Source organism: Carassius auratus, chromosome 41, assembly GCF_003368295.1.
Source record: "Carassius auratus strain Wakin chromosome 41, ASM336829v1, whole genome shotgun sequence".
NCBI classification, from domain to species: Eukaryota; Metazoa; Chordata; class Actinopteri; order Cypriniformes; family Cyprinidae; genus Carassius; species Carassius auratus.
In genome coordinates, this window is record NC_039283.1 from 2072284 (window position 1) to 2087912 (window position 15629).

The following is a 15629-nucleotide window of genomic DNA, read 5'->3' on the forward strand; positions in this document are numbered from 1 at the left end:
ATATGAACATTTCCTTAGAGAGAAATATAGCAGCTTGTTAATCTTTACAGGTTTCTTTTATAGAACAGATAAAGCACATTCGAAGGGCACCTGCCACTGTAATTTAATCTAAGATCATTTGGCAGTAAAAGTCTGCGGATATTCAAGCAGAACTATTTTGCATGACAAATCTCTTTTTGTATTTGTTCCCTGTGACAGCACTGTATATTGCAAAATGCTAAATATCTGTTCACATTTTTACTGAATACTTACACTTATTCTTAATAAATTTGAGCAGAGCTCCATTTTCTTATAATTTCAAAGAAAAGTTGATATACGTATGTAAGAACACTGTGGCATCTGCTGTCTAACAAAGGCAGGAAATGCAAATGTTATTATAATTCAGTCAAAACAATCCTGTTTCCATAGTACTACATTTAGCTAGCTTGTTTATTCATTTTCAGGAGCACAAACCAACCATAAAGGATCAGGTCTGAATCTCAGTAATGTCCTTGGCATATGGTCCCTAAAATTAACTCATTATAAGCCAAATACCACTACAACTATTTTTTCTTGATATTATATTCATTACTTAAATCTAACAAAAAATTATACAGATGATTTCTGAGAAATTTGACATTAGGAAAGGAAGCCTGTGTGCTCATTTCATATGGCAAGCCATTTCAACATATATTCCTTATGACTTCAGTACTTTTTTTGATTACTCTGACTAGTCATAGGTAAAAATGTAAGATATAGTTTTATCTTACATAGATACTTGTCTCTAATAATAAAAACAAACTAGTAAAACTGATTGTATCCGAGGCACCAGTATTAATTGGATTACATTCAAATCAAAAGTGATTTTTTTTTTTTCATATTTGAGATCTCCATAGAATCCGATGGCACACATAATAATAATAATAACCAAACTACTGTCACTGTTTGGAAAGTGACTTAGAAATTGAACTGAATTGAATTACTGGAAATGAATAGATACTATAGAATTATTTCTAGTGCAAGCACTAGAAACATCAAATAGGTAATAGTTTAAGGGAATAAATGTTAAAACGGCATGCCACGTGATCATTAGGTGATCTGAATGCCCCTCGTCTGAATCTGACTTCTCATATTGCGTGTTTAGTTGCAAGCACAAGGATTCACACTGTCTATACTTAGCTCTCCTAAACGTCAAAGTCTGAGGCAAGACACGATCTGTTTTAGTGACGTGATCTACTTTTAGAACTTTTAACGCATTTCTTTAAATTATTTGATCGCTTCAAATCAATTGAAGAGGAATGCGTTTTGTATTTAAAATAAGATCTGAGGCTGTTATAGACCAGTAATGGTTAACAAACTGTGACAATAACAAAGCGCAACGTGGGACACATTTTGAGGAAGCGATTTATTAATGCATCGGTTCATAAAGCTGTGTGAATTGTGAAAATGCCACTGGGAATGATTTCATTTTTGGCTCTATGCATCTTTTATATTCAAGGTAAGTTGTAACGTGCCAATGTGAAATTATTTAAAATCATATAAACGATTTAGAGGATATTATATATTTAGTTCAAGTGGATCATTAATTCAGTCATCAGAGAGACCAATTCTCACTCTTAACTAGTTGCTTATTAGCATATTACTAACATATTGACTGTTTATTATACTACTTATGAAGCACATGGTAATACCTGATTCTGCATGACCGTATTTTAGACCCTAAAATAAAATAAAAATTCTACCCCATACCTAAACTTAACAACTACTTTATTAACGATTAATATGCAACAAATTATAAGTTTATTGAGGTAAAAGTCATAGTTAATAGTGAGAAATTGAAATGTGACAAAAAGGGACCCACTGCCATACAATTGGTATGACTTAATGCATCAGAATTATAATAATCTTGAGACTCTTTTTATTGCTTGTTAAACATTCTTTAAATTAGTCTCAATATGTCTCATTGTAGTGCCACAGGGCCAGACTGCATGTGCTGAAGTGGACTCCATGACGGAGGCTGTGGCTGGAAAAGGCTTTCTGTTGGGTTGTATTTCCTGCAAAAGGAGAGAGGAAGTGCCTGGTTCTGCTATTGTTGATTGGTACTTCAAAGCAGCTGGAACTGAGGAGTTTATCCAAGTTAGTAAAGTGATTCTTTGTATCAGTTCTGGTCACTTCAGATTTCACACTGCTTATAAGTTACCCGGGGTTAATAATTAATCTTGGGCATTCATCAACTGATGTTTCACACTGTTCATTCCTAAAGCCTGGGTTAACATTTTTATCTGTGATATTTTCCCCGGGTTAAAAGCAGGGTTTAGAATGACAATAACCTGAAGTAAAGCATAGTGTGAAAAGCCCTATAGAACTTACAGTAAATATTTTAGAACTAAGCATAGAAAGTCACCCAGTTTAAATGAGCTGAAAATGTTTGTAAAGACTCTACATCTGATTTTATTCTAGCAATATCTCTATCCCTCTCAGATTTTTCAGTATGAATATAATAACCCCACCATTCTTCATGAAGACTTTGAAGGAAGATTAGAGTGGCAAGGAACTATGGGGACAAAGGATGTGCAAACTGGTGCCATTTTTATTCACAATGTCACATATAATGACACTGGGACTTACCTGTGTACCTTCCACCGCACGCTGTACCTTCCTCTGTATGAGGAACATGTAGAAATAAATAAAGAGGTGGAACTCACAGTTGTGGAAAAAGGTGAGATTCATTCAAGACTCTCTAACAAGCAAAAAAAAAATTGCATTTTGACAAGTAATTTGAATATCTGAATGTGTTACTCCCCAAGCCAACCCTGAGCTGACGTCTGTGATCTCTGAGATCATGATGTACGTGTTGATCGTAGTTCTGCAGTTGTGGATGATTGGAGTGCTGATTTACTGCTATCGGAAGATCTACGCTGAGAACGAAGCTCGCGAGGCCAGAAAAGCTGCATGCTCTCAAAACAAGTAAGGCTCACTTTTGTGTTGTTTGTTTTACACTACATACAGAATGTTATTTTATATCTTTCTGATTCAACATTTCCTGCTTTCATCTTGTGTTTCCACAGACTCGTTGGGTCAAAAGATCCTTGTGATGGCATTTATTTGGAATAACTACAGATTTGGTTAGGCTTATTATTTTCAGTGGATATAGGCTGATAATATATTTCATGCATAGTGTTAAAGGAATAGTTCGTCCTAAAATGAAAATTTGCTAATACTTAACTCACGCTCAGGTCTTCAAAGATGCAGCTGAGTTTGTTTCTTCATCAGAAAAGATTTGGAGAAATTTAGCATTACATCACTTGCTCACCAATGGATCCTCTGCAGTGGATGGGTGCCGTCAGAATGAGAGCCGAAAAAAAAAAAAACATCACAATAATTCACAAGTAATCCACAAGATTCCAGTTCAACAATTAACGTCTTGTGAAGTGAACTTTAGACTGCATGTCGCTTCCAGACAAAATAGTCCATAATCCATAATACAGTGGATTCCTACAGTGAAAAGGTAAATTTCCTGTTGTCCTCTCACATAAAAAAAAAAATCCACCAACATATATTTTTTTTTTTTCAAACTGTTTTGGACATGTTGATTATTGTGATGTTTTTATCAGTTTTTTATTATGTTCGGACACCCATCATGGATCACCCAATCACTGCAGAGGAACCTTTGGTGAGTAAGTGATGTAATGCTACATTTTTTCAAATCTTTTCAGAATAAGAAACAAATTTATCTATATCTTGGATTACCAGAAGGCGAGTAAATTTTCAGCAAATTTTCACTTCGAGGTGAACTATTCCTGTAGTGAGGATGATGAGGAGGACTAGTCTTGCAGCCAGTATAAACCTCAGTATATTTCTAGTGATATTTCTATATAGTATAGCACTGCATTGACTAAGCTAGTGCAGAATGATTAAGTCACGTAGCAATAAAAACAAATACAACATTGTATTCATAAGACATTATATGCAAAGTTGAATAAGGAATATAAAGAGTCTGAATAAATAAACATTTTAATTATGAATTACATCAATCTGAAGAAACTAAAATATGTAAATAAAAATAAAATAAAAAATCTGGTATATAGATTTGCTTGTTTATTGACTGATGATAAAAAACAGACAAGGCAAAGACAAAAGAAAAAAAGTATAGGAAACTAAATTCAAACAATGGTGAGTTAAAATATTTAAACACCATTTGTTTGCTGTTATTGTGAAATAGAAGTACCTTGTTTTCATTATGTATCCTTTATACTAATTAGACAACAAGTAGACTAAATAAAAAAACATTAAATGTAAAAATATCCAGGCGTTTTCACTTATGCTCCAGGTCTCAAGCAAAACTCAATATCCTTGAGAGATTATGAGGCATCTTTCCCTTTAGTGCCAGCAGATTTCACTGGGCCCATTAATAACTCTCTCATCTTGATTCGTGGGGTTTTCTCAGCAGGGATGTTAGTGTAAACCTCCTCTTTGATGACTTTCTTGTCTAGAAGTTGATCTAGGATGGCATCTACACTCGGCTTATCAGCTTTGCCCGATTCCTGTCGATGAAGTGCTCTGAAAGAGATGGAAACAAGCCTGTGGTCGGATTGTGAGGATACTGATGATGGAGTTAATAATAATCAGTGCTATGCATTGTTATATTTTAGGTTATGAATGAACGTTTTCATTATCGATACCAAACAGTAAAGTGATTTGAAACCTATTTTCATTGTTATGCACATACTCACCGTTAGATGGTGCGCCTGGGCCTGGTAAAGGAACAAGTGGAGCCTCTGAAAAACAAGTCAAAAGTTAATGATCCTCTCACAGTTAAATCTCCAAGTGCACAGAAACTGTATATATGGATGAGGTTGTTAATGCAGAATACGGCTAATTATTATTATTATGACCGATTATTTGGCTGGCCTTAAAATTATTGTTCTCCTCTTAAAACGATTGCATTCAAATGGCGGTTTACACAAAAGTCAAAAGAAACTGAAAGTGAAATCGAGTTGAAGTCAACCTATATTTATAAATAGGAATAAAAAATAATTATGATTTGTCTTATTTGCATTAAAACACTTTTTTTTCTTTTAAATGAAACCGCTTGTATTTGTAATAATTAAAACGCAATTCATTTAATTTGTAGCCTATTTGAATTATTTTACAGTAGGCTAGTTTACTCACATTGTCCTGTGTTCTCTTTGAGCTCCACTGCTTGTTCATTACAGCCAATAGCCTGCAAAATTTCGATTGTTACAGGAACAGAACCATCCGTTGTGAAAGTGTTCACCATTAAATCGGCGAGATCTAAAGAATCTTGAACTTTTTCGACTGTAGCTCGCCGGACGCGAGGCTCTGTCTTCCGGTCGCACAGTTTGCTTTTAAACCTTTTCTGATTGTCCTTCCCCAGATCATCAAAAATATCTTGCAGGTGATCTTTAATACTTTTCGCCATTGTTCCTTAATTCTTTAAAAGTGTCGTTCCACTTCTAAAAACTGTCGAGGAGCATGAACCGGTGCTAACGGGTGATGTTTGATGTGTAGGCTACAGTAGGTGTGTCTTTAAGCTTTCCGCCCTGCTATAGGCCACTTTCTTGTAAATAGGGCACAAGAAAGTGTGTTCAGTTGCTTTTCTGAAAGCAGAAGAGCCACAAATCTCATGTTATTTTGTTGTGAAACTTGAAAAGTAGGTTTTATGTACAGTTTTCAATCTAATACACACTATTTTTAATGTATGCTCTTATTATGTGACCTCACTAATATAGAAATTCTCAGTGCAGAAAGAAGGATATCACACACTTTAGCACTCCAGCATCCTGACTCAACCAAACTGTACCTCAGACAAAGGCATGATACTTTCCAGGAATACAGAATGTAGCTGCATCTCACTTCTCACAGTTTTCATGATCCAAAAACACCAAGATGATTCAATGAAACAATGAAAATTAAATTTACATGTAGTCATAGAGCAGACACTTCTATCCAAAGCACTTACAAACTGTAGGACAAATTTATATTAGATAAGATAGTTTTAATTTATTTTATTTTTTTAAAACAAGCTGTTTAGTAAATAAATAGAGTGCAAGTCTAAAAGGTGAATGCTTTTTTGTTTTGTTTTTAAGAATAGTGCCAGAGATAGAGGGTCAAATAAAAATGGAAGGGAAGTGTTTTTAGCCGATTTCAAGATGACTTAGGACTGCTTGGATTGAGTTGGCCAGGTCATTCCACCAGGAGGAAACATTTAATTTAAAAGTCTGTGAAAGTGATTTTGTGTCTTTTTGAGATGGCACAATAAAGCGGCGTTCACTTGCAGAACGCAAGCTTCTAGCGGGTGAATTTAGGTGAAGGGATGCAGAGCTAGGCAAACATTAATGCCTTGAATTTTATGGCAGCAGCAGCTATCGGTAGCCAATGCAAACTGATCAACAGAGGTGTGGCATGCATTCTTTTTGTTCTTCAGGCTTATTTGAAAACGACATGATATGTGTTTCGGAGCAGGGTTGGGACAAAACTCTGCAGTCATCCGGCCCTTGAGGGAATTGTGTTAGACACCCCTGCTCCACAGGTTCTTCAGGTTCTCCTCCTAAGGAGACTGACTGGTTACTGTAATATCTAATAAAGTTGTTTTCCTCCGGAAGTCAACATGTGCTATCATTAGTGTCATTATAACGCAAAGACTAGTTATAGTTGTTATAAAAAGGAAGAGCAATGTTAACATTTGTTTATAAAACATTTAGAATTTTAAATTGAGACACATCACTCAACACATTATACACACATTTTTAAGGAGTGTATTGTAATAAACACGTGTTATTTGAATGTCTTTATGGTTTTGTATAACACACACAAAAAAACAATGTTTATGTGAGGCAGGACTTTTATGTATCAGAACAGGTTTTCTTTCCATTTGTTAACTAGTACTAAAAATTGTTTTTCTCTTTACTTTTTTTTTTAAATAACTTTTTTCAGACATACAATATGGTTCAGGCTACGCTGAAGATTCAAAGGCACATGAGATTCAAAATTCACAGATGAGGAGTCAAAACATGTACAACTTGTAAATCAGAGGCCGGGAAAAAGGTAGAACAACTTTGGCAGCGTCGCTCTGTCTTTACACGCCATTTGTCTGAAGTGCCCCATTGAATCTGTGCTTTCAAAGCGTCTAATTACCTGTAAAAAGAGAATATAATGACCATCGTAGACAAGAAACCAAAGTTCTGAAGGTTATGAAAAATACTTTTTTTTTTAAGAAAAATAATTCACAGCAATTGCTCTTGCAGGATTTACCTTCCTGAACAGTTCCTCAATGTGATCCTCATGTGCATGTTTCATTAACACATCCACTAGGTTTTGGACATAGAATGTTCCATTCTGAACATGCCGGTAAGATTTGGTGTCTGTATACAGACAGAGAAATTTCAATAGTGGATTTAGGTGCTTTTAAACTTTACAAACAATAATGGAAATTAAATTGAATGAGCTACAAAATAAGTTTTGGTGAAATTTATTTATGAATAAGTAGACTTTGCAGGATTTTTTTGGTTGGTCATGATTCGTTTCAATTAAAGTTTTTAATACATCTTCATCTATTGAAAATTAAGTTCAAATGCATTTTTTACCCGGTGTGCAGGACATGAGAGAAATGAAGTCTTTCTCCTTGTGCACAAAGTCATCGCCCTCTATAGCCTTTGACTCATCAGGCTCACCGTCACTGGCCCACATGCCTCCGTGCTCCTCTGAAAAGATATTTGGATAGGAAAGTGTAAGCCTTTTTCAACAGCACATATGAGATGTGTGGTTATTACAATGATGTAATAAACTCAAATCCAAAAAACAAAAAGAACAATTGTATTTTTTCCAGTCATTTTTGTACCTCCCCTGCAGGCTTGGATAAGAATAACCTTTGGTTTATCTCGCAGACCTGGACAATTCTCAGTGTTCAGACAGCGGTAGATTTGATCAATCAGGAAGGTATCTGAGGGATTGGTTACTGTATTAAAACGGACACCCACTATGGCATCCCTTATGCCGTGGGACATTATAACCACAAAGGTGCTGTCTGAATATGCATGTTCTTGACGTTGTGCAAACTCCTTGACTGCTTGCTCCATATCCTGCCAATTCAAATAAACTAAATTGAAAAAACAAATTCAAGACACTTATTATAAGTACAATATATACGATAAACATTTTAGATGCATAATAATAAAAGATAAAGGTTTTCAATAAAATGCTGTATGCATCATCTGAATGCTTTTCTCTCGTAAGACCAGACTTGCACACCTTTGCAGAGAGATTTCTGTACTTGACAACTTCATAATCCAGCTCCTTTAACAGCCATTCCATGTTGTCTTCATCCCTGTCTGCCCCCCTTCTTGTCATACCCTTATCTTCAAAATCTATGTTGTTGATAAGCAGAGCAAGACGTTTTCTTACAGACTTGTCTTTTACTTCGTAAATCTAGGAAAAACAACCAAGAAATGTTAATGCATAATTAAACCCCAACCAATTCAATAGCAAATAGAGCAACTGTCATTCACACTAGAAAGACTATTAATGTGAATTATTAACAAAAACTTTGTTTGATGGATTTGATGAATACTTGCCTCCTGTCCATTTTCTCTAAGAATTCCGTTTTTAAATTCTTGGCTGCATGGAATAACTTGCAATTGTGTGTGCCAATCATCTGACAGAGCAGACTTGAACTTCAGACCCTGATCTGCTCTTGAGTCTACTGCATCCACACGTGACCGGGCCACAGGTAAACCTAGAAAACAGAAAACAGGTCATGAGCTTATCAGTAATCCTATTTTAATACATACAATATTCCTCACCCCTATGTTTTGACATTTAAACCCGAAAACCAAAACTATAAGTCCCATATGTTCAGAAGTAAAAAAAAAAAAAATACCGGAATGGAATGATTTTCATTAATTTGGATTAAGAGTTCTTCAATCTGCATTCTTAGTAAGGAACACAATACTAAAATACTCAGCGTTTCCTGTATTACTTGTAACCATAAAGTACTAGGTACTGAATCTACAGCCTGATATACAACGACCACTGTACGCTTCCTGAACGGGTTTGAATCAATCTGAATGAACCACATGTTCAAGTCTGGGTGGATTCAAAACTAATCTAATTGCTGATTTTACCACTTGCCGACAGTTATTGGAGCTTGCCGAGAAAAAAGTACAAAATCAACCTCTCTGAGCCACTCTGTCTCTATAGAGCTTAAGGAAAGATAAAAAGTAATGATAATTTTCCACAGAATACCTGACAAACCTGTTAAGCTTTGTCTAATTTTTAGTGTTCTAGTGTTGGGAAACACTGGTCTATATAGGCCTATAGTCTTGCAGTTAACTGTATAGGCTAAGTAATGACATATAGTTGTGCAGTGCTAAAAAAACAACAATCCAATGACTTTGAAAGTAACATAATGCGTGGTTAGACCAGAGGTGCCCAAACCATTCACTGTGAAGGGCAGGAAGCAAATGTTGCATTAACTATATCCAAATAATAATGCGGTGGCATGTTTTGTTCTTCTTCCTCTTATTTTTGCCCATGGACTCTGGTTTGGGCGTTTCAACCAAACACTGACTAATATTTCAAATGACAGAAAGCCTACATAATGGGTTTTGTTTAAATGTATCTTTTAAATAGGAATAAATCATGTTAGGCTATCTCACTTTTGTTAATAGCTTTTGTTTTATGTAATAACAGGCATGTTGTATTGCATTCAAGATTCCTCAAAATAAGATCTGGGATGTTTTAAAAACTTGATAAAGAGTAGTTTTGTATTTGTTTTGATGAAAGCTGCAAACAGCCCTCCCTCTTCTGCATTTAATTTCGTATCTATTATAACAAGTTACTTATCGCGTGTCCTTGCAATCAAATGGCGGTTTACACAAAAGTGAAAGGAAACTTACAGTAAAATTTAGTTGAAGTCAAATATAAATATGATTTGTCTTATTTGCATTACAATCATTTTTCTTTCAAATGGAACCGCTTGTATTTGTAATAATTAAAACGCAATGAATTTAATTCGTAGCCTATTTGAATTATTTTATAGTAGTTTACTTACATTGTTCTGTGTTCTCTTTGAGCTCCACTGCTTGTTCATTACAGCCAATCATCTCTAAAATTTCGATTGTTACAGGAACCGCACCAGTCGATGTGAAGGTGTTCACCATTAAATCAGCGAGATCTATAGCGTCGGTCACTTTTTCGAGTCTGCCTCTTCGGATTCCGTGATCTTTCTTCCGATCGCAGAGTTTACTTTTAAAATTCTTTAGCTCGTCCTTCCCTAGATCATTAAAAGTATCCTCCAGATGGGCCTTAACACTTTTCGCCATGATTGCTCAGCCGTTTCGTGTCTCTCCCAGTAGCTGTTCATGAGGTGTGATTTACTGTTGAAGGTTTTCACGGAGGCTTGTACATATACGCCCCCGGTGATCTCAGTGTCTGTCACCTGCATGTTTGTTTCACTTTTTTTTTTATATTGACCAATGAACAAGTCGTGACCAAGACATCATGCACACTCCACCTGTAGATGACTTGCAATCTTTTAGCAAGAATCTCACCATCTTTATAGTTTTGTTTGATCTGATGGTGGCAAACTTTAAAATATTTCACCTGTCTGTAATAACAGTGTATATAAAAACTTGAAACCGAGTTAACAGCATTTTGTAAAAAGATGTTTACTGTAACATATAATTTATTTACAAGAATGCACAATCTGATGTCATCAGTTTACTAAAGAAAAAAAATGTATTTTACAATATTAGTGTTCCAATGTCACAAGAGGTAGCTAACAATGTTTTCTAAAGGCACCTAACTGCATTTGATGGCTGGTTTCAGATGTGTTGTTGAAAATGTCATTCAAAAGTCAAAAGTCCAAATCAGTTTAAAGAACATATCTTTGAATGGAACAGCAGTCTTTTCCAGGGCAGGACTTCTGATGTTTTACCCATCATTGCACGCATTTGAAAATGCTCTCCTCTAATGCGCCCAAGACTCTGTGGTTTCCTCCGATCTGGTTGTGCTTACAGACTGTGGAGATGCACCATTTGATGATGAGATGTTTAGACTGGCTAAGACCTCGTGTGCTGTCTTTCCAAGCATTCCTTGCACGTCACAAACAAATCGGTAGACGTAACGCTTTCCTGCCGTTTTGTGAATGATGTTTTTGTGGTAGTAGTAGCGCAGACCACGACTTAGCTTCTCGTAGTTCATTTTAGGCTTGTTTTTACACTGACCCCACCGCTTTGCCACCTGGAGGATACAAGGAAGATGCATCACAAACCAACCAGTAAGAGCTCTTCAGAACAACTTCGAAAATGTGGAAAATGCTAGATGTGCAAGTGCTCTTTTCCTTACAGCATTTTGAGACTGTATGTGTTGTTGTGTTTTGGTTGCACTATGAACTTTACCTCTGCAGGATCTGACATTTTAAACTCCCAGCCGTCCCCAGTCCAGCTAATGAACGTGTGGCAAGCAGAATCCAGCAGAAGTTCAAGCAGAAACTGCCAAAGCTGGATGGGTCCCGATCCTGATGGACAACATACAATATCTATTCACGTATCTCGACAAGAACAAATGATTCTCACTGTCTGTTACGAAAAATAATAATCTTTTAGAAGCTCCCATGACAATGTCTGACCTGGATAGGCGGACATGGGTGTCATTTCCCCCTCTCTGTCTGATCTTTGAGATGGTGCGTTACGCCTTTTGGCCACACGGGGACAGCACTGCTCAGTGGATTTAGTAGCTGGAGGAGATGAAGAGGATGCTTGCTGTCCAAGCATGGAAGAGCAGTAACTGGGTGAGGGATAGTTGGACCAGTATGAAGGCCTGCTGTGCTGCTCTGCCTCATACAAGGCATATGTTCTCTCAGCATCACCTGTACAAGAAATACACGTGTTAATATTTCAATGATAAGACATAATAAGCCCATGCATCTCTCAGATGCTTACCCAGCTGGTCCAGATTGACAGTACCGGATGCAGCTCTGTGATTTGGACCTTTGCCAGGTTGGTAATGGCTGCTGGTGTCCATCCCTGGGCTGAATGGAGTGATCTGTGCTGGAGTACACAGGGGGACGAGGTTCTGGTAGGTTTGATTTGATTCCTGAAAGGCAACCTGCTGCCTGTCTGCTACCATTCCTTCTGGAACTTTGGAAAAATGGCACAACATGAGGCCATGTCACTTAAAAAAGGATTTTTTAAAAATCTTAAGAAGAAAAACAAACAGTGGTATCATTTGATACTTACTGTTAGTATAGGATGCCCAACTGCTAAACTCAGGGAAGGAGTCCAGATTAAAGAGTCCAGAGTCAGTGGAGTTGACTGCAAGAGTATGACCTATTCATTCAAAACACACAAAATGTTTGTCATCATTAAATTACTTTTAAAGTACATTGTGATTTAATATAATGCATTGGAATATGTACATTATGAGATGGTTACCTTTAGAACTGTGCAAAGTTTCCTTCTGGGGCTCTGAGTATGTATCTGGATACTGCTGTTGGACAGGTCCTTTGCTGTCTAATAAAAAGGACAGGTCTTCATCACTGCAGTCTGGAGGTACATTATCAAAGGTGTAAAATGAGTGAGAGTCAGAAGAAATGGTGTAGGATTAACAATGGATCAATGGATGTGACCTCCCATAAAGTTTTCTACACCTAGTCTGGACTGTGCTGAAAGGAAACACTAGTAAAGGGTCCGTGACAGAGTGATGAAGGAGAGGGGGTGCTAAATCTGTTTGAGGAGGAAGTCTGGAGGAAAGGATTAGGAAGAGAGGCAGAGAGCAGAAAAAAACGGGTGTATCTTTAACCTGACCACCCCTTATTTTCTGGTTTGGACATTCCTAAATCTCAGAGCATGCACAGCCTGACATCCCCTTTTCCTGATGAGCTTTGAATTAGTGCACGCAAACAAGATGTCAAGGTCTGATTTTTAGGGGTTTGACAGGGGTGTTGCAATGCTGGCTTAGCAGCCCAAGGACAACGGAAATGTTTTGCACAGACATTCAGGAAACCAAGCTGGAGAAATACTCAATCCCACAAAATCGGACAGATTTGTCCCTTGAGGGCAAATGTATGAATGTGATAATTGCAAAAATGAGCTTTGATGTTATTTATATACTGAGAGAGATAACTGAACGTTTTAAAATGCAGAGATTCGTATTTAAACACTGGATGGGAGAAAATCATGTTGAAATATGATATTACCATATGAGCTGAAGTCAAATCCACCGGGAACCTCCTGAGTTCGGAAGTCTTCTGTGTAAAATCCAGCTTGATACATTTCCATATCTGAAGAAGAAGAAAACAGTGATTAATAGAAAATTCTCTTCATTGGGTTAGTTTTCTGTTTTTTTTCAGTCTAAATATGAAATTAAAAACACTTTAATTCTCACACCCTTGAGTATAATTTAATAAAAATAGCTATCAGTGTGTGTAAAACATTTTCAGTGGCAGCCAGTGATTCAAACACTGAAAAATCTCAGGTCACAAATGACATATTGAAACTTAACTGAACAGAAAACCTTACCTTAAAGTTCCCACAGAGTTCTTTTTCCAGATATCAAAGATTTCCTACAGCTTCAAGCGCTGGGTTGCTCTTCTGTTGTCTGTTGCTGCTGGACTCAGGACCGTTATAAAGAGGCCGTGCGCGATGGGGCGTGCCCGCACGTCTCGTGAAGGAATGCGTCGTGACTGCGGCTCCCTCCTTTTACTCCTGGTGACGTCAGGCAGGAGTCACGACCACAGATTTGTTACCCTTTCATTCACAGAAAAGTTGCCCATGGGGAGTAGAAAAAACATCACTGGATACATTTGACAGACATGTCCCTTCCCATTTTTCCCAAGAAAACAAGACCGTTTGACCTAAATGTTCTGAATACAAGTCTTAGATAATCTCGTTATAATAGGCTAATAGGTAAATAGTAGGTCTATGAAACTGTCACGTTTTCTCAAACTGTAAATGACAGTCCATTCAATTGGGCCTACTGTGTACTGTTAAAAATAAATAATATTCGAATCTATGGTACCATGAACGTTTAGTATCCATCGAACCTTTCCATTGCGCAAAAGCATCTTCATGTTGAAAAAATGTTCACTGATTTTTTATTTTTATTTTTTTTATTATTATTTTTTTATGGGGGTTATATGACATCACTGTGAAAACTCTGATGTGGAGCCTTTATTTTTAGTGCTCTGAATAGGATATATGTTGTTCATTCAGCTTCTTGGTGAAGAGAAACTCTGGAAATAACACTGAAACGTATGTCCAAAACTTGAATGAGATCTGTATTATTAAAAATTGCTTTAAAATAAGTGTTTCATAGGCTATAACTATTACTAACAATATTATAATGATGAAATGTATAGAAAATAAATATAACAGCAACGTTTTCGTGTTGTTTGTTAACTTACCAGAACTTAGAAACGAAATATGTAGGAATGTGAATTATACATCTGAACTATATTCATTAGATTTTTGTCTGAAATATGTGATCTAATGTTTTGCATTAATAAATGACAACTGACTTAGGCCTAGCTGAACCAATAACAGTTGAGGCTAATTTGTTGGGGTCCATGTCACTTACCGATCTGAAAACATTCTTGTAAAGTGACGAGAGGAGAAATGTTCTAGCTGGAAGTCAGAAATAAGATCAATCAGAACCAGCAACTTAGATTTTAATGAGGCGTTCGTATCTTTAAAAGCCATTCAAGAGAACAATGGCCTGTAAAATTCCGAGTCGAGGAGGCCTGAAATCACGGCGTGAGTGCTTTGGACAGATAAGACCAACCCAAGGGTCTTGTATAAACAAACACCTCCAGCCATTTTCCTCCGGCGCGCAGAAAAATACATCTGGAAAAGTAAGTTTCCAAATCGTGCAAGGCTCGAGTCGTGATTGAAGGAGTCGCTCACTGAAGAGGATACAATCAGTGTCGAATTCCCATGACACCTCCACATGAATTCAACATGAAGAGATGTTAAAAATATATACTTTTTGTATTCTTACTTTTTTAGTAAGCTATTAAAACATTTAGATACAATAACATCTCCATGTTACTAAGATACTTTTACAGAATACTTAAGTTTAATTATTAAACTAATAGAATAAGTAATGTGTACGGTCTAGACAATCTATTATTCATCTGCTTTCATTTCTATGGGACATCTATATGTGCTTAAAGCAACGGATTCGCTTCAGTTCCGAGAGTTTTAAAGCGTTTTATGCAGCTGTTGATTTATGAGACTGATACGGTGGTACATATCACTAGTTTGTGGTTTGAAAATTCTAAAGAAAGGCGCGATTTCCTGCATTTTTTTTTTTTAATATTTGATATGTTTGAAGAAAAGGTCAAATGTGTAGCTATCAACGTAATCAACGTAAAAACATAAAACGAAGTCTATATATAAGCATAATGCCTGCTATATTCTTAATCTTAAATGCTAATCATTCAAGCAATGAAAAAGGAAAAAAAGTATATATATAGGCTATAATATATATATAGCCTATATGACCACCATAAAAGTGCAGTAGCCTACAATAAAATGACTAAAAATAAAGTTGGGTAAAATGTTCACATATATACAAATCAAGGTTGTAGATCTTCGTTTAATAGATTTTTTTATCCTCAAATAAAAATA

General features: G+C 36.3%; 4 protein-coding genes across 5 annotated transcripts in view; 2 read left to right on the forward strand and 2 right to left on the reverse strand.

The window, feature by feature from the left end:
- The window catches only part of LOC113059477 (collagen alpha-6(VI) chain-like), a 1020620-nt gene that overhangs the window by 562477 nt on the left and 442514 nt on the right, over positions 1-15629 (forward strand).
- On the forward strand, positions 1112-3524 carry LOC113059564 (sodium channel subunit beta-1-like). Its single transcript, XM_026228131.1, has 5 exons — positions 1112-1477; positions 1949-2115; positions 2461-2698; positions 2787-2946; positions 3048-3524. Exons 1-5 carry the CDS (start codon positions 1426-1428, stop codon positions 3091-3093), a joined length of 663 nt encoding a protein of 220 aa, XP_026083916.1. The 5' UTR covers positions 1112-1425; the 3' UTR covers positions 3094-3524.
- LOC113059546 (caspase-1-like) lies at positions 6743-10360 on the reverse strand. The gene is made up of 7 exons (XM_026228100.1): positions 10052-10360; positions 8574-8734; positions 8251-8427; positions 7841-8081; positions 7587-7703; positions 7255-7364; positions 6743-7137 (listed from the first exon to the last, which is right to left on the reverse strand). The coding sequence occupies exons 1-7, from the start codon at positions 10320-10322 to the stop codon at positions 7030-7032; spliced, it is 1185 nt and encodes a 394-aa protein (XP_026083885.1). The 5' UTR covers positions 10323-10360; the 3' UTR covers positions 6743-7029.
- Positions 10652-13677, reverse strand: LOC113059548 (uncharacterized). Of its 2 annotated transcripts, none has more exons than XM_026228104.1 (8): positions 13521-13677; positions 13199-13282; positions 12435-12512; positions 12240-12329; positions 11943-12140; positions 11630-11869; positions 11400-11518; positions 10652-11241 (listed from the first exon to the last, which is right to left on the reverse strand). In XM_026228104.1, the coding sequence occupies exons 2-8, from the start codon at positions 13278-13280 to the stop codon at positions 10969-10971; spliced, it is 1080 nt and encodes a 359-aa protein (XP_026083889.1). In that variant the 5' UTR covers positions 13281-13282; positions 13521-13677; the 3' UTR covers positions 10652-10968. The 2 variants fall into 2 exon arrangements, with proteins under 2 accessions (XP_026083889.1, XP_026083887.1); XM_026228102.1 differs by having other exon boundaries at positions 12435-12545.